Genomic DNA, 19524 nt, shown 5'->3' on the forward strand with positions numbered 1-19524 from the left:
AGACAGATTATGCAGTATTATTATACATGGATTTTGTTTCTTAGCTATAGAAAAGGACAGTCTTTTGTCATTCTGGCTATCTTCTGCATGAGCTAGGAAGACAGAACCTAGTATTATGCAACTGTGGTTCATCCACCTAGCCTCGAGTAATAAGCATACTGTACAGAGTTGCACTGAGGGAAGAATCTACCTGAATTCTTTCTGGCTCCCGCATCAACAATGACTATTTGCATTTAGAACTTAAATGTGATGATGAGAATAGAACCCAACTTAGTGTTCTACAGCAGGACTTTGCTGTCACTAATCAGATTTTTTTTTGCTGTCACTAATCAGATAGTTAGTGAACTTACCTATACAGTTTTATAGTTATTCTGGAGTGTCAGTCTGTATCTTGTCTGTACGGTGATATGGAGTGAACTCTTCATCTGCGCTATGCTGCTGTTCAAGGGTATGATTTTGGACAATGTAAAATCCCACTAATGGCAATGTGTGGGTTTTGCACACACTATACTGTTCCATTTACATTAATGATACTTGGAAATGATTAGCTTTAAATGGATCATTTCACAAATGGATGTAAAAGCTAAGCTGCATTTATTGCACACCCTCGTTTCTGCCATAGGTACACAAGGAGACTAGTTTTGATCTGGAAAACCTGCACAGTCATTTTTTTACTTCATGTTTTAGCACATTTCTTGATTAATGAATGAACATTAATAATACCTTCTTCCATGACTCTTGTATAGCTGCTAGCCTTTCTGTATGATTTTTTCCAGCTTAAGGTTCCTCATCTGAGACTGTGAACCACATTATTACTGAAGGATGTGTTTTCAATGCTTAGCTGGAGTGAGTCGGCCCAAGACTTTCTGCTCCCTAAGGCAGAAAATCCAAGCCAATCCCCCTTCATTCACTGACATTTACAATTCATTGTTCTCTTGCACAAGCCTAATTGAAATGGGTGGAAGCTGTACAAGAGCATGGCAGATCTTCTCTGCATCTTGAAGAAGACAAATAGCCAGATAGAATTCCTGCTGCCTTTGGTATTGTAATAAAATATTTCGCCTGGCCTGAAACATTATCCCAAGAAACCTGGCCCAACTCTGATTCTAATCAGGGAGCTCCTAAGCTGCTGAGTGGAGCTGTTTGATTTGTGTTGTGGCTGGGTGTTTTTCCTTAGTGCTTAGATTATTTCCTGGCTATGGAAAGCAACTTGCAGAACTGGCAAGATTTTTCTTTTCATTATTATTTCCTGTTGATATGATGTATACTGGATTTTTGGTGCATTTTTTCTGTAACCAAAAATACTCCATCTCAGTTCCATCCTTCTCCCAGATCTTTGAAATGTTTACAAGAAGAATAGATTTTTTTTCCACACAAAAATGGAAAATTCACCCACCCACTAAAAAAAAGATACTGTCTTTATTGTACCTAGTGGGATCTATTCCAGAACATAGATCTTAAATCCCAGAGGAAGTGACACAGGAGCTATATGTACAGTACAGATTAGGAATCAGGATTTCCAGGTGATAGTGGGTGTTTGTGAGTCTGAAAGAACATTGTGATAGAATTTTGCTTCTTAAGAGCTTACTTCTACATTTTCTACATCCAGATGCCATCCGTTCAGGTTAGAGCTCTATAGGTTTCAATACTCTCACTTCTGGTTTTTTGTTTCATACAACACTAAAACTGGACAAGAATGCTTGTAGAAATATAGGAGAGAGGCAGCCATAGGTCAGTTGTGTTGGACATGCTTTGCCATATATGTGGTTGAGAGCACAGTCTTTGTCAATCTGCATAGGGACAGAAGTTGGACCAGTTCTGGTCTAGCTCAGTACTGTATTCAGACCCTAACGTTCTGTCTTTAAGATGTTGAATGGAGGGTTACTTCATCTCTTCTCTGGAAATGAGCCATAGCTCATGCAGAACGTCATCAGTTTGTTACCCATTGTCCTCAATTAAAAAGGATCTAGTAGTGGATATTGGAAGACTTACGCCTAAGGTTTTAGAGTAGGCAGTACCACCTTGTATATTCCACTTACACAGTATCTGAGTAGAAAAGGGCAGGTGTCTGTGATTTTGGGGGGGAGGGTTATGCTTTATTCTCATGCATCACTGCTTTACTCTGTCCCTATGTCTTGCTTTGTACCTGTATGTGATCATGTAGTTAATTACACACTTCTACCCTTTTAGTAAGTAAAAGCCTCCATAATTCTGTTTTTGATTCACTGCCAGTATAACATGTGTGTTGTACAAAATCATAGCTAACAAAAACAGTAAGGTGATACCTTGTATTGATGTAGGATACACAGGGTTTTGAGTTACACAGATCCCTTCATCCAGCAAATGCAAGATGCAGCTGATTTTCAGCTATGGTGAAAAAAAGACAGAAATGTGGTTAAAAATTCAACTTAAGAATTCATTCTGGGTGGAGGATAACCCTGCTGTTGCATGTCCTGCTTTGAATGATTTTGGTTTATTTTCCTCACTTAATGATAGCTTCATTTGATAATTCAGAAATATTACATTAACTTGTTGCCTTTTTTCTTTGCCATTTGCTATCTCAACACAATGCAGAACATTTTGTGAGAGTAATCTTTGTGGTCATGGTGAGATCTTTTTCATTTTGTGATAGATGGAAAGGGACAGTCCGCTAACCCTTATCTTCATTTTACTGGATCTGAGTCAAATAGATACAATTTAAATGGATATCTAGTAATTCAGGATTTGGCTTTGAGATTCTAAAAAATAGCAAAAGTGTGCTCATACCATTACAAAAAAAAGTATGAGTGACTTGTGTAGTTTCCTAAGGGCAAAGTAAGACGTGCTAGTTCCTGAGGGCTCTATTTCTTCAGCATCATTCCTGTGATTTGTTTCCAAAAGGAGTTGAAGTAATGTGTATGCGCCCTGGGTAGACTTACATCCTCTTCATCCTACTCCTTACTGTCCGTAATAGAACTGTCAAGACTCAATGCTCTCGGTGTTATAAATCTTGCTATAATTAGAAATATACTTCTTTAATATGCCAGTGAGAATTGTCCAAGGTCCCTTTATGTTACCACTCCTTTGTCTTTAACAAGGGAAAGAGAGGGAGCAAGGGAAAGACACCTAGCTAGTTAAATGATTATAATGATGATAAAGAATAATGATTCTCTGGCCTTGGGTTATAGCTGGACAGTAAGGAGAGAAGGGGCAGTTCTGCCTCCCAAGGGAAAAAAGCCAGTCAGTGTTTCCTTAACTGCCATCTCAGAGCTGAGTGAAATGAAGAAATCTGGTCATCGAGCACAGTCAGAATGCTGGTAGGCAAACTTAAGACTCCAGGAGGTTGAGCTGGTGAAGAATGCTTCCCCCTCCCCCAGCAACATTGGAGTGTACTGTTCAGTCTTTGTAAGCTAAAAACTCTCCTAGCAGACCATGCTCTCTCTGCATTTGTTTCTGATAGGCTCTTCTGAGGTACCTCTATGGTGACCCTGCTTTCTCTCATTGTTAGGAAAATCTTACTTGCTTTCATGCCCCAGAGAATATCATGTATTCACTGGCATTGTCTTTTATTATACCTAAAGAGGCATAAACGTTTTATATATTCAAGTCATGGAAGTGTGAGTCTCTTTATCCTAGAATGCCTGCCCACCATTATTAGAAACATCATTATGCATATTTTAAAATTTTGATTTTTCAGCTTTTTAAAAAAAGAAGTACACTTATTGGAACAACTACATAAGAAGATGTGGGTTCTTTCAATGAATTGGAAAAGATCTAGCTTTTCCTTCTGGGCAAAAGGTTCTCAGAGATACCTGAGATGTCTGCAGTGTTGCTTGGCAATTCTCCATAGAGCCGTGTATATAGTCATATAGGCTTTGCAGTGCTTCTCTTCACGTTACAGGAATGCCAGCTTTCCAAAGGAACAGCTTTTCAAAACCTTCTGTATGATTTTACTTTTCAAGAACATAAGCAAATTCGCCAGCCTAATGCAGGTGGCCCAAAATGACTTCCTCTGCGCTTTCTCTCCCTCCTGTTGAGCATGTCAAATGAGACACTCATGAAACGTGAACTCCTGCTTCGTGATTACAATCGGGTGAACAGCCGGCATCCGCCACCCCATCCTGAGAAGAACAGAGGGTGTACCTACTATGATGCGACTGTTTATTAGAAACCAACCTGCCTGAAGCTTTGGTAGGAACTAGCAGGGATTAGTTGGCCAAGGTTCCAGTTTATAAAAGCCTTGCCTTTCAAGGAAGCAACAACTAGAGCTGAAACCTTTTCAGCAGCCTCATCATGTATTATGATTGTCTTTATGCAATGTCTTTTGACCGTAAGTACTTGCAAACAGATTTCTGCTTTAGGATTTGCTAGCCTGTGTCAGAGGTTATGGTTTCCCAGGCCCCACCTCCTTGCCTTGCTTTTTGCAAATCCATCATGGCCACTGGAATTAGAGTAGAGAAGCAAGAACTTCATAGCAGTAACTTCAGTTATAGTTTGGTAATGGAATATTCTACCTCTGAAGGTATGGGCACTCCTTCGTAGCAGATTTTAGGACAGAGATTGGATGCACAGGTGTCAGGGATGCTTTAGCTGTGGCTTTCCTGCTTCATATGGGGAAAAGGACTTAGTGACCCTTGGGATCCCTTCAAGCTGTACAATTCTTTAATTCTAAGCTTTGTCTGAGCAGCAGATGTTCAAACTTTAGGAAAAACACACAAGGAGCTTATGATTCTGAGCTCAACAGTTGCTACTGGTACTTGAGCCTGTGCGTTCCCTCCTTGTTTTGAGTAAGGACATGCACTTTGTTGCCTCAGGCTGTAATGTGAGAAGGTGTTATGGGAGCCATGAGATGTAATGTTTTTAGGAAAAATAGGGGGAAACTGCCATTTTTTATAGCCTGGTAACATCCTTAGTGTGATTATGTGCTAAGAGTGGAGCAGCGTGTCCAGGTGCAGTCAAGGGCCGGTTTGGGGAGAAGAAATCATGCTGCAAAAGATGAAGCTATACCCTCATTTGCTGCATCTAAAAATCAGAGGAGATGAGTGTTCCAATGCTAAGTATAGGAAGCCTGTTGCTGGCAAATAGTTTTTTCTCAAGTGGGTGTATTAAACAGAATCAGGTAGGACCTCTTGTGGTAGTTTAAATTTTTTATTCTGGCACTAGATGAAATGAAGAGTACAATCGCCCTCTAAAGTAGTAAAATAAACAAAATGTTAAATTAGTCCTTAAAATGAGAGGGAAGTGGAGCAGAGGGATCAGGCCACAGCAATATTGCAGGCAGGATGTATTATAATTCTACACAGATCACCTGCTCATAATGTATATGATAGTGTATAGTAATAGAGGGGAGGTGTTAGTGCATTTTCTCAGGTTTCAATAGATTTGGCCATTGAATTTGGTTGGACTTCCTTTTGAGTAAAGAAATGTAAGATTATACGGTGTTCATGACCAAAGATTGAAGAGCTTATGCTAAGAAGATGCTGTAACCCATTTGAAGTAGTGCCTTGCAGTATGATGTATGGATACCTCTCAACAAATAAGGTATAGTTCTGCCTTTATTGCATTATATAATAATAACTTGAATGCCTAATACCTGAACTCCAAGAAGTTCTGTACCTGCTTCTAGGACCCTACCCCTCAATACTAGTCTTCCACTCTAATCAAGCTGCTTTTTTTGATATTTGCGAAATTGTTTCCTGTGGCAGTACTGTAGTTGTAAACTTTTCTTTTCCTCCTCCCTGCAGAAGGCTCCATGAGGCCCAGCGACACAGTTTCAGAGTCCAGTCCAGGCTCCACAGCCACACAGTCAGGGGTACCAACTCAGGTGGTACAGCAAGTCCAGGCTACTCAGCAGGTAGGTGAATTGCCCAGGAACCCAGCTCTGTTTTTGATAAAAAGACATGTATGATATTATATACATAGGATGCTCTATCACAGGGGTCTTCATATTACAGCCTGTAGGCCACATCTCCCTTCCCCCCCCCCCGTCTTTTTATCTGGCTGGGCTTAGGAAGAGGAGGGAAGGGGGACCCAAGCAATCCCCACCCCTGCTGAGCAAAGACAGCGGGGGTGGAGGATCACTTGGGTTCCCCTTTCCTCCTTCAGCCCTCAAAATTGTGCAAAATATATGATGTGGCCCTCACAAGGAAAAGTTTGGAGACCCCTGCTCTATCAGGACAGCTGACGATGTGAGAAGTGTAGAGAACTTTCTATCTGGTAATTATGTGAGAATAATAGGCAATGGAAGGTATGGATCGAGTTCCTGGGGTTCTGTTCCTGACCCTATGAAGGGAGGGACGAAACAGTGAGTAAGAACAAGAACGGAGTTGGGGAGCCAGGATCATTTTGTATATTGTTAGCAGGGAATCTCTCATGTATTCTATTCTCAGCTGTATTGATTAGGATTTGGAGGAATGGGGGCAGGAAAAGAAACGGTCTGAGAGCAGACTGCAAGACCAGTAGTGCCTGAGAAACTGGTTCAGTGTCTTGTAGTGAAATTTGGAAGTAAGAATGAGTGTTATTATCTCTAAGGACAGGTGCCATGTGAAAATGGATGAGGTTGAAATGGTCTTCTGCCATTGGTGTGAATTGTCTTGGACTGACTTTGTTCCCATGTTGTTTTGTTTGGCAGAGGTTACTGGTCCAAGCCAATGTGCAAACAAAGCCTGGAACAGTCTCTCCTCTTCAGCTTACAAGTGTGCAAGTACCTCAACAGGTGAGTCTGATCTCTCTCCAGGACGTTGCTACAAATGATTAATGGAGTTTTGAAGTGTCCAGCTCTGCTCAGCAGCATGCCTGCCAGGTAACATCAAGATGCTGCACGTATTTGTCTAGGAATCCACTCTAGCCATAGCATCTTATTAGAATGGAGAATGATAACCATTCAGGAAAATTTGTCTTGGGTGTTGTTTTCCCCAACCAACCCTGTGAATTGTTCTGTCGGGGTGTTGAGAATTCTGTATTAAAATGTGTAGTCCTTTAGCAAAACTGTAGTTTCCAGGATTTGTTTTGAGGGAAATTTTCTTTGAAATGGTTCAATAGCTGACTAGTTGTCTGCCTATAGCAGTGATTCCCAAACATTTTGGACTTGCGGCTCCCTTGATTTACTGACCACTGACCACTCCCCTTGCTTGGAGGAGCCATCACGAGTCTCTTTGCCCCCAGGGGCAGGATCTTGACAAAACTCCCCAGCCATCCAATCTCCTCCTCCCCACCCCCCACCCGTGGAACATCCCCAAGAGCCCATCTCTTTCCAGGTCCTCATGTAGGAAACTCATGAGGCTACACATCAAGCACCTCAATCGGTGACCATAGAGATGACGCTGTGAGAGGCAGACACATGGCCTTCACTTCCAGTTCCTGTTTGTCATAGAGCTATGAACAGCTCCTCTACAGCCTTCGTACGTAGTTCTATGTTCCATCCCTTTTTCCATGGTGTCCCTGGCTTGGATCCCAGGCACCCCATGGAGCCGACACTCTCTCCCTAGATGTCGAGCTGGATAAACGCATTGGCAAAGCAGCTACCATGGAGGAGAGGAAGCTGAACACGTTCCATATGCGTTGTCTCCCAATGCATTTTTGGTATCACCTGGCAGGACAAAGTTCCAAATAGAGTAGTCCTAGATCGAGCTGGAATTTTCAGCATGTATACATTACTGAAACAGCGATGTCTACGTTGGCTTGGGCATGTTGTGAGAATGGCTGATGGTCGGATTCCAAAAGATCTCCTGTATGGAGAATTAGTGCATGGAAATCGCCCCAGAGGGAGACCACAGCTGCGATACAAGGATATCTGCAAGCGGGATCTGAAGGCCTTAGGAATGGACCTCAACAGATGGGAAACCTTGACATATGGCTGTTCAGCCTGGAGGCAGGAGGTGCATCACGGACTCTCCCAATTTGAAGAGACCCTTGTCCGGCAGGCCGAGGACAAGAGGCAGTCCCGGAAGCAGCAAAATCAGGAAGCTGGACAGGTGGACAGATTGTATTTGTCTTCAGTGTGGAAGGGATTGTCACTCTTGAATTGGCCTTTTCAGCCACACTAGATGCTGTTCCAAGTCCTTTTACAGAGCACGTTACCATAGTCTTTCAAGACTGAAGGATGCCTGAGAGGTCTATAAGGTATTCCAAGGGTTGATTTTGCTCTTTTTAACTTCACTGGCTGAAGTGGTCATCCCACTGGCAATTCTGAGTGTTGAGTATGCTACGTAGTAGTGTAGATTTATGTATACCTTTCCAAATTATCCTCCTGTCTGCCTGGCTTCAAGCAGGACAGTTTGTCAGGAAAGTAATCATAACTGATAACTGTAAGATAACGTATTGGATGGTGTGTGCTTATATTAAAGAGATCAAGAAAGCCATAACTTGGGAAAGTTTGATACTTCAGGGTTTGTCCCAGTTCTATAGTTAAACTGTAGGAAGAGTCCATTCCAGATGATCAGTTTGATTGGTTCAATTGCACCATTAACTGTACTAGGAGACTCACATACTGGCTCAGCTGTTGTGTACCTTTTGGAGGTGTCAGGACACAGTCTGGGTGTTATTTTTGAATTTATTCAAACACTTTTGTTGTTCGTGTTCTCTGCTGATGGAAATAATGAGAGCCATATCCTGTGATGTACAGTTTCTATATTTGTTGTTATGTGCCATGAAGTCATTTCCAACATATGGTGACCTTAATATGTGACATATTCAAGGAGTAACATGCCATTGCCGCTGCCGCCCCACCGTAAGATGTGAGTATCCAGGCCAAGCAGGGGTTTAAACCCACATCATTTGAGCCCTAGTCTAATGGTCCAGCCTTTACATCATGCTGCATCTCAGTATATTCTAAGAAGAAAGGAAATGTTTTATGTTAATTTGGAGATCGTATTTAGCACCGGTAAAATAAAATTGTGTGGATACTAAATATTCTAAATTATGTTCGATATGTGAGCAAGGTATAGGTATGTATTTTCATAAGTGGTGGGAATGTGAAAAGATTCTGATATTTTGGAAGTTGGTTTTTTAAGCAAGTGAATATAATACTGAACTTAAATATGGAAGTTTGTCCTAAAGGAGTTGAAGAAAGAACTAATTTCTATTTTATTAACAGCAGCATGATTAATTATAGCAAAAAAGAGCAAAGTAAAATATGATTGTCAGTTACCTGAATAGTATAATGAGATTTGGAATGTAGCTATTAATGATGTCATGATATTAAAATTTTAAAAGGATTGTTAAATTAGAATATTTTTAATTATCTGTGGGGAGACTTTAGAGAATTTAGGGAAAGGACACACCTTCACACACAAAAAATGTGATTCTGGAGGGGGGGATTAATGAGCTCCATTCCAATAATTTTTTTGACTATTGATAGGAAGCTAGGTAATGTATCTGTACCAGATGTAAGTGCCTTGAGTTCAAAACAACCTGAGTGAGGGAACTGAATGATGATACCTTTTATTTTTATACCTATCCTGTTTGCTGCAATCTATATTAGAATTTTTGCCCTGTACAGTGGTACCTCGATTTACGAATTTAATCTGTATTGGAACGGCATTCGTATATCGTAAAGTTCATAGGTTGAGGCAAACTTTTCCATAGGAGTGCATTGAAAACCATTTAATCTGTACCTGCTGGTTTTCGTTATGTCGAGGCGCCATCCTTAAGTCGAAGCATTAGTTCCCATAGGAACTAATGCAAAGATGGTTAATCCGTACTCTATCACTAGGGGGAGAATTTTTTTAAAAAATTTTCTTCTTTTGACCTAAGGTCAAAAGAAGAAAGGGCAGGAAAAGGTTTATTTAGTTTTCAAGTCGAAGCAACATTTTGCGACCGTAGCCGTTCGTAACTTGAAACGTTCACAAGTGGAGACATTCGTAAGTTGAGGTACCATTGTACCTGGGTTATTTGAACCTATTCATAGATCAGCCTTTTGATTTCTACTACTCAAAGTGACTTGCTATAGCTAGCAGTCTTACATTTTTATTTGATTTGATTTTTTTAAGTCTTAATTTTCCAGGCCTTAGGTCAGCACGACTAGGATATATAGTCATAGCAACCTAGTTTGCATACTGGTTCCAAAGTATATACTGTACTTAGAATATTCCTCTGGATACATTTGTACCTAGAGTTCACATTTGTGAAGTTGAGTTCAATGTGGAATACAGGTAGGATCTCTCAAACTTCATAAATATTGCTTTTGTAGTGTCTGCCATCTAAGTAGAATCTGAGGATGTTTGTGTGTGACTTATTAAAAAACGTGAAAGAGCCTCCGTAACTGTGAGATGCCCTGAATTCTCCCTAGTGAGTATAAAAGCATCCAAGGCACATAATAATAATGACAGCCAGCAAGTAGAAGTGTCTTTGTTCAAGAAATCAGAATATTTGTAACATTGAAGAAGTGGTCAGAAAACAGTAGTTCAGATCAAGATAATACTCTCCTAACCTGTAACCGTTTGACTGGCTGGCTGTGTCCTCAGTGCTTGGTTGCAGAGCAGGCTTTTGTTCTGTTCCGTATTAAAGGATGACAGGGAGCGCCCACAGTTCCAAACAAAAGAGCATTGCTTCATCCTCAGAAAGGTGCTGGAAGCCCTTTCTTGCATCTCTTTTCTATCTGAGTCAAGCTGCAGTAGGTGGCGATTGGAAAGACAGTTCTCCAGGCAGTAGTACCTTCTTGTGAAATTCTTTTTTGGGAGGCTGTGGAGTAACACAAGGGTTTTATGTGACAGCAAGCACACATGGTGCTAGTCAGAAGAAGGAAGAAGGAAGAAATCAGTTCATATTTCTTAAGTGCTCCATCTCTTTAAAACATTGCTTTATGACACTCACAAGAGAATATTTTGAATTTCTAGACTCCACCCATTTAAAAACCAACAATTTCTTTCACAGTGTCCCTCTTCTGAGTTCTTCTTCTGTTAATTCCTGTCAGTCACTTTCCAGCATCCCAAGTTGACAACAGTTTCATACGATTCTCTCAACAGGTTTTCCTAAATCTCTTTCCAGTGTTAGCAGTCTCCTTCTCCTCTTAGTGTTGCCCCCTCTTTTGCTCCTGTTATGGAGTGTCTTGTTCTTATTCCTTCTTTATTTATTTATTTATTTATTTCATTTATACCCCGCCTATCTAGTCAACTGTGACCACTCTAGGCGGCTTACAACATACACTATAAAACAATTAAATATATAACATATCACATAACATAATTTGCATAAATAAAAAAATAAAAATAAAGGTGACCTATGAAGGGTTCTCTTTGTTAGTGCAGCTCAGCTGTCAGCTGAGTAAGAAAAGAATTCTCATAACGCAAATCCCTGTCCTATCATATGCCAAGAAAGGAAGATGCTACCAAACAGCAGTATGAGTGGATAACATGTGAAAGATGGTACCTGGAAGATGGAAACACTAATCTTCAGAATAAAGGTTAAATCCCAGTTGTGGAGAGGTGAGGTGAGGTGAGGTGATGCAGACAGATAGCAAAATCAGTTCTTGAAGCGGTATGAGCTCACCCAAAGCGGCAGTAGACTGATAATCATTAAAAGGCTTCCTCACTGATTTTAGCTGGTCACTCAGTAGCAACTTCTTGTGGCTAGAACCAGTTAATGGCCCACAGGGTAAGCCTTTGCCTGCCATCCTTCAAGTTGCCAGTTCCACATGCCTTATAATCTCTTATAATCACCCTGCTTTTGCAGTCAAGAAGAATCTGCTCTAGAATAAAAGCCTTTAGTTAACCTGTTGTACAATTCCTGTTCTTTCCAGTCAGCTTACGTAGGCTAATTTTGTGATGTGCTTCTTAAAACATCAATAGATGCCATTTTTATCCCAGGCACTAAAGTGCCTTGAGCCAACTGGGGGTGAGGGGTGGGGGAGTTGCAAGAAACTTTAATGTCAACATGTAGAATGGCTGGTAATGATTTTTTTTCTGACAGAAATGCAATCTGTGCTATATGCAAACATTTAAACCACTGACTGGCCTAAGTTCCCAGTAAATGTTTTCAAGATGGCAGTCGTCTTCTGGAGAATATGTCAGTTAACCGGGGCTTCCTTCTTTTGTGTCATGCTCTTTCAGCGGCTGGTGGTACAGAGTACTTCACAGGCTGGTAAAGGAGGACCAGTCACGCTGGCCATCCATGGCGTGCAGCAGGTCCACTCTTCACCGGAGGTGGGTGACCAGGTGGTCAGACCTGGCAGGTTTGGGAAAGTCACATTTCAGTGTTCCATCGACCATTCGAAGAAACTGCACTTTTGGTCTTCATTGAAATTGCTATTGCTCATTTCCTTCATCTGTCTACCCACTCCAGTTCTCATTTCATCATCTGCATGTCCAGTCCAGGATTTTTTAACTGAACCACTCGATCCCTCTTAGTTTCACCTCAATTTACCCTATTTCCCCTAAAATAAGACCTAACCTAAATATAAGCCCTAGTATGATTTTTCAGAATGCTCATAATATAAGTCCTACCCCAGAAATAAGCCCCAGTGAAACCCCACCTTCCACCATTGTGTAGCAACCAGAATAAGATGACATGTCTGTATTTGAATAAACGCAGAATGTCGTACATGGAAAAAAATAAAACATCCCCTGAAAATAAGCCTTAATGCATTTTTGGAGCAAAATTAATATAAGACCCTCTCTTATTTTCGGGGAAACAGAGTAATTAGAAGCTGAAGAATAGATGTGGGAATATGTGTGATGGTTGATCAAATTTGCGGATGACACAAGATTGGGTGGATAAGTTAATACTTTGAAAGACAGGAACAAAATTCAAAAAATATCAATAGCCTTGAACACTGGGCCAGAAACAACAGAATGGAATTTAGCAGGAGTAAGTGCAGAGCTCTACACTAGGGAAAAAGAAAAACAAATGTACAGTTACAAAATGGTGGATACCTGGCTCAGTAATGCTACAAATTAAGGGAACTTGAAATTGTTGTAGATCACAAGCTGAATGTGAGCCAACAATGTAGGATGCATTAAGCAATGTATAGTATCCAAATCCCATGAGGTACTAGTCCCTCTCTATTTGTTACTGGTTAGGCCTCATTGATTTTTATCCAGCCTGATCTGGAGGATAAACATACATTTATTTAAATAAATAAGCAAGCAAGCAAGCAAGCAAATAAATAAATAAAACAGTTTTTAAAGAATAGAGAAATCTTTATGGAAAGGAAGAGTAAAAAAAGAAGATAGGTAATCTAATAAGGTGAAGTTAACATAATGCCATACTTTGAAGGCAACAAGCCACCTGAGATTAATGAGGTATCCAGCTCTCATCAGCTAATGCTCGCTCTGTATAACACCACATGTAGAAGTAATTATGCTGAATTCACTTATGTACTTGACACAGTTTGTTCTGGCTTGAGTGGAGACCTAGGTTGATGCCTGGCCCATCTACAGAAATTGATTTTGTCATGCAGTGTTATTCATATTAAACACTGGGCTGCAAGGGCTGGTTGTGCCCATTCCACTTGGCTCTTTCAGCCTTGCTGACTCCAACTGATTGGATTTCATTAACCTCATGCCACGTCCTGTTGAAATTTACTTTCACATTTAGCTATGTAAAAATTTGCACACTCCGTCTGGAAAGAATAGATGTTCATTCATGGAAGTGCATATGGAGATAAATCTGTTAGTCTTTAAAGTGCCTCAGTGTTTTGTCTCCCCCCCCTCCCTTTTTCCCCTTCAAATTTACCAACCCATGTAAAGATAGTGGACTTTATCGAGATGCTGCGCTTGCAGAGATTTCCACAGTCGTAGCTCGCCTCGGTGTGTTTCTTGTAGGTATTCCTGTTGAAGCTCTGATGACTTACTGATGGAGATGGTTGCCCTGAAATAGCTTCTATTGCTTTGCAGACTCCAGTCTGTTTTCCAGTGAGCTGGGGTGGTGAAGTGAGATAGGAGATGACTGGAACACTGGTGGTATACTATAAATCTCAATGTGAATTTCATCAGCCACAGATAAGAGCTTGTTACTGACCTACCCTGTGGCAATGATGTCATCAAAGAGGCAATACTGCTATGTCACAATTGCATCTTTGAGATACAGTCCGGGGGAACTCTTCCTAGCACTTTGCAGTCAAGTTTAGCATGGCCCCCATGGTGAAGCCTTGGAAGCCTTCTGTAATATGCTTGCTAAGTAAGTGTAAAACTGCTTGTGTGAGCTTTGAGGAGTGGGCTCCACTCATTTGCAGTTCAGTCTGTGCCTAGAGTGGAATCTAATGCTAGGTTGTGGAATGAGTTCCAGTTATTGCAGCATATTGGAGCATAAGAACATTGAAATGATGCTTGGAAGGATTCAGTATGCTGTATGACTCCTTAACCCTTCCCATTCTTGGTTTATTAAATGTAGCAGAAAGTGATTTCACGGGTTGGGTCCACAGAGTGATAAATGCCTTCATACCTCAATCTCAGAAAGGTGCTTGAAACCGTTTTCGACATACCTTTTCTAGTTCCATTAAACTGCAGTAGATGGTAATAGAAAGACAGTTCTCCAGGCAATAGTATCTTCTTGTGAAATTCTGTCTTCTGGGAAGCTGTGGAGTAACACAAGAGTATTACAGTGTTTTATGTGCTGAACAAAGACACTTCTCTTTTTTTCCCAGACCTTCAAATAATTGGTATGATTATCTTTTGGATTCCTCTTGTAATGTTGGAAGCTGTTGGTAATCCTTGCTTTGTCTGCTGATTAATTTAAATGCTGTTCTTTTGAAGTATACTGAAAATGCTTAAGTGAAAAATAGAATCTTCAGATATTCATTATGTTCCATCAAATCATTTCTCACTTACAGTGACCATTCCAGGGTTTTCTAGGTATAAAATACTTAGAAGTGATTTTCCACTCTCTCCTTCTGGTGGTGCTCTGGGACAGTGTAGCTTTTCCAGGGCCACACCGGTTGAAGAGCATGTAGTCTCATCAGTCCAACATGCTCCAGGTAATCTCAACTGGCTCCTCTTCTGAGAGGCACATTGGAGATTCAAACTCACAGCATATGGCTCCACGACCTGGCACTATAGTATTTAGAAGTTCTCTAAGTACTTAAAAATAAAGTTTTGCAAGAAAGCTCAGCTTTCAGAATGCACTTGTTTATTTTTTGATATCAACTTGCAACCTTGCCCACCAACCCAGTCCATTGATAAATATATTTGAGGTATCCTGAGACTGGTACAACAAAACAACCCAACTATACAATGGCTGAAATCCTGTTCCATAACTATGTGGATGTAAAATGGCAATGGCATAATCAGTCTGTGACATTAATATTGAATTGAATTTCAAGCTTCCTAATCCCTCTCTCTCATGTTCTGAGGTTCCCTTAGAGATTCCTTTTAATATGGAGAAGCCTTTGATGACCTTCAAAGGGGGGGGGGGGCTTTAATATTGGAAAATTGCTGCTGGATCCCTGCTGCCAGGATTGGGACTGGTAACAGCCACTCAGAAGCAGTTTTCAGATATTAAAAGATTCCTCCTGCTGTCCCAAAGCTCCCAAAAGCTTCCCTAGGATCACCAGGAAACCTTGGAAGCTGTGGGGAGTAAAATAGGAAGCTCCAAATTAAATAAGATTAAAGTTTAGCGTTGCAGACTGATGACATAATCATTAGTTAAGCCTGCATAGTTATGCCAACAGGATTCCAGCCATTTGGAATAATTAGATTTTGCTTCTGATGTCAAAAATGAATGTTGCTCTGTCTGCATGTCAGTGTCTGTGTTCATTTGCTTGCTTGCTTGTTTATTAGACTTTAATCCCACTTATCTAGTGAGCAGCATACATAAACAAAAAAATTTTAAGAACTCACCTCCTGTTCCATAAGTTTAGCACACAGATATGAATATATATAGATTTCCATTGTCTTATTTTCCCACTTCATTCAGCTATTGTTTTGATTCTGTCAAAATTTTTCATAAGTAGTTTGGTAGTCTTTAAAGGTGTCTCATGGACATTTGATTAGTTTTACTTTTTATAACAACTTTAAAATAAATAGAATCAAACCTTTTTGTTTGATTTAATCTCAGCTATATCAGGCAAGGTAGTGATATCTTATTGTATTTGTCTAAACATACTTTTCCTGAATGATAATTGAATATTTAATTCTGGGAGACTAGAATGTTCAGCCACTGGTTTATATGTGTTCCTCTGTTTAACTGTTTTGTTCAGGATCAGTTGATCTTTTTGTCAAAATTATGTTGTGTACGTCAGTTATACTTGCAGAAGGGTGATGACATTGCTAGCAGGGAGAGGGTTTTTGGTAATTAAAGAGTTCTGTCTTCTGGACTGCAGCTTTTCTGACTTGCATGTAATCACTTACATTGCTTACACACATGGGAGCCCTGGAACAGAAGAGGGAAGTCCTTGATTACCGAAAATCTCCTTCTGCTTTGTGATGTCATCAATGTTCTGCAGGTGTAACTTACACAACAGGATTGACTTCTGTGTAGAGATGTTTTTTCTAAGTAAATTACAAAACAACTGTTAGAACTTGGATCTGTATGTGTGTTGGCTCCACAGAATATATGACATCTGACTTCAGAGCCATCTTTTGAGCAAAAAATATTTGGAAGGCTGATGCATGGGCTTACTGTTCAATTCATTAGCAACCTTGTCTCCTTGGCTGTGAAAGAAAATAAAGAACCAAATTGGAAACCCCTCTTCGTCTTTAATAAAATGTCAGTTGTAAAACCAGTGATACTGTATACAAGCTATTCCAAAAAGGGGGTTTCTCCTGGAATGGGTGGAGGGAGATGCCTAGTGATTCCATATTTAAAGCCAGTGGATGTGAACTGTGAACAGGAATTCCTCAAAGCGTTGTGCCTTTCTCCTCTGCCCATACCAAGAGGGTAAAGTCCTCCTCCTTGCCTTTCAGCACTCCCCAGTCCAGAACAACAGCTCTGCCACTAAAGCGGGACAAGTACAGCAGCTCCAGGTCCACGGAGTCCAGCAAGTGCCTGTTGCACAAGAGGTGCTGTATGCTTCCTTGCACCAGACCTCCCCAATCCCAGTAATGCCATCAGATTTTGGGATGGCAAGGTCTTTAAGGGGGTTCTTTGAATTTTGCAGATTGCTGTAAGCACTCTTGGGAATTTTTATTTTCCTTCAGCCAGCCATTAGCTTTGACATTTGAGTTAAGGTGGTTTGTTAGTTTATTTACTAAATTTATACGCCTCCTTTCTCCCAACAGTTGTGAACTTTGCAATAGTTTGTGTTTGTTTCTCAGTGGAGGTGTCTCACCCACTTCCATATTTGTGTAATTCCCCAACTGCGTGTGAGTGTTTGCCAGGCTGTGGCCCGTCCTTGGTTTATGTCACATTGCTCCAAATGGAAGTTTTATTGTGGTTTTTGTGTGTTTCACTGCTAGCAGACATGTTTTTGTAAAACATTTTGTTGTTCTGATTGTTGAGCAAGAGCATTTTTGGTATCCCTGATTTCCAGGAGCCAAATATTTTGCATGTGAGGGGTTGGAATACCACTGAAAGATTTAAAATTAATTGCTTTCTTTTTAATATAACTTAAATGTCCAGAAAAATAGTATTTTGTCATAAGACATTTTGGTGACTATAACTTTTTTCATAAGACTTCTTTGTTAAACCAAAACAACAACAACAGCAATCCTTTTGTAATATTTACAGGCTTACATGTGTTTTTATGTCATTAATCTGGATGTTCTATTTATTGAAAGTAAGATAACATTTCAGCTTTACACATTTGGTTTTAAGAATAAGAGGAGAGGCCTTTTAAAATTTTCCTTAGTTTTCAACAAATTTCCTATTGGAATAAAGCCTGATTTTATTCACACTCAGATTATTTGGAGCATATTAGCCTGCCAGTTGAAGTTGAAAGTCATTTCCCCAGACACTTCTGTACAGTAAATATCTCAGCTGATAAGCAGAGGCCAAACAGTGGAACCTTTAGCTGCATGATTTTCAGATGATGAAAACTCTTTGGTTTTGGAAGACAAATTCTTCAGGCTTAAGATACCTCATTTTTCTGTGTATAAAAAGACACTTTTTTCTAAAATAATTAAAGGAGGGTTGTTTTATACTCAGACTTAAGGAGACTTTATTTTCCTAAAATAATTAAAGGAGGGTTGTTTTATACTCAGACTTAAGGAGGGAGGGAGGTACTTTGATCCCTCATTCCCTCTCCACATTTGCAAAGAAAATGGAGGGGGGAGCGATTCCTACTTCCCCCCCAACATTTTCATTGCAAACGTTTTGCAATGAAAATGCAGCAGTTGCTTTCTCCTTGCATTTTCTTTGCAAAACCTGGAGGGGGAAAGCTGCTTTTTGTAACGAAAACTTTCTTGCAAAGAAAGAAATTTTGATTTAGAAAAGTGGGGGCGTTTTATACACAGAAAACTACGGTATATGCATTTTGTAATGAAGAGTCTCCCTTAGTCTCCCACTGCCACGAAATATTCAGGCTTCTCTGAAAAGACAGTGCACCTTCTAATATCTGCCAACCCTTGTTATGGTTTTGTAGAGTAAAAGGAATCAAAGGGAAAGAAAGAATCTGAACTACCTTGACCTGCAGGGATCATTTAGATTGCCCATGACAAACCTTTAGAAACAGACAAAAATATTGGCGTGCCTACATGATTCAGTTGTTTCCTGAACAATGTTATCAAAACTGTTAACAGAAACTGAGATACGAGATTCAGGGAGGAGGTTAACCATCTCCAGGCAGTTCCATTGAAAATTGTGCCTCTCAAAAAATGCACAAGGTGATATAGAAAGAAAGCCCATACTTGCCAGGCAACTGAAAGTTGCTGTTTTGGTCTCTTTGGAGAGCCATTAGCAGAAGTGATGATATTTTGTTGTCTTCATAATTTGTCCCTTCCGAAGTCAGCCACTAACTGCTTCTGGGGGAAGGCGCCTCTTAACGTCCTCTGCTTCTGAAGAGAGTGACAGGTTCTGGTTTGTTTCACACTGCAGAGATCTGTTGTGCAGACGACTCCCTCCGCTCCCAAAGCGGGCACAGTGCAACAGCTGGCAGTGCAAGGGCTCCAACAGGTGCATGTTACTCAAGAGGTAAGTGTCCCTATGTATTGCTTTCTGGCTGTCCTGTAAGGGGCACTGCTGAGGGCCAGTTGTGGAGAAACAGAGCTGGGCCTATTGTTCCCCCCAAGATAGCTAGCCTGCATCAGAACCATTGAAGCAGCATAGGCAAGAGGGAGAACTTATACTCTCCAGATTTTGCTGATCTACACCTGCCCTCGTTCCTGACCATTGGTCATGCTGGCCGAGCACAAGGAAGGTTTAGGAACGTCTGGACGGCCTTGGGTTTCCAACCCCTTTCTTCAAGTCATACATCCATTTCTATCAGAAATTCTTCCCCTGCAGAAATACTCCAGAGTTTTCACTGGTTGTAGCCTTCCCAGTGTGATGTAGTGGACAGAGTGACAGACTAGGAGGCCTGGGTCCAAATCCCTGCTCAGCCATGGAAGCTGTCTGGACGAGTGGAACTGGTAAAATCACTCCTTAAATATCTCACCTACCTTGAAAGCTCTATTAGGGTTGCTGTAAGTCAGTTCTGCCTTGATGGCACTGAACAACACCAACAGTCTTCCCAGT

General features: G+C 40.6%; 1 protein-coding gene across 4 annotated transcripts in view; it reads left to right on the top strand.

Moving 5' to 3' along the window:
* Nucleotides 1-19524, top strand: part of RFX1 (regulatory factor X1) — a 62165-nt gene that overhangs the window by 19723 nt on the left and 22918 nt on the right. Inside the window, exons 3-7 of one of the 4 annotated variants that reach the window (XM_020798703.3) lie at nt 5724-5833; nt 6611-6694; nt 12027-12119; nt 16818-16913; nt 18886-18981. In XM_020798703.3, coding sequence (XP_020654362.1) covers nt 5724-5833; nt 6611-6694; nt 12027-12119; nt 16818-16913; nt 18886-18981 — 479 coding nt within the window. The remainder of the gene's footprint in view (nt 1-5723; nt 5834-6610; nt 6695-12026; nt 12120-16817; nt 16914-18885; nt 18982-19524) is intronic. The other 3 variants (XM_072991518.2, XM_072991517.2, XM_072991519.2) reach the window with 3 other exon arrangements.

Source organism: Pogona vitticeps, chromosome 2 (genome assembly GCF_051106095.1).
Source record: "Pogona vitticeps strain Pit_001003342236 chromosome 2, PviZW2.1, whole genome shotgun sequence".
NCBI classification, from domain to species: domain Eukaryota; kingdom Metazoa; phylum Chordata; class Lepidosauria; order Squamata; family Agamidae; genus Pogona; species Pogona vitticeps.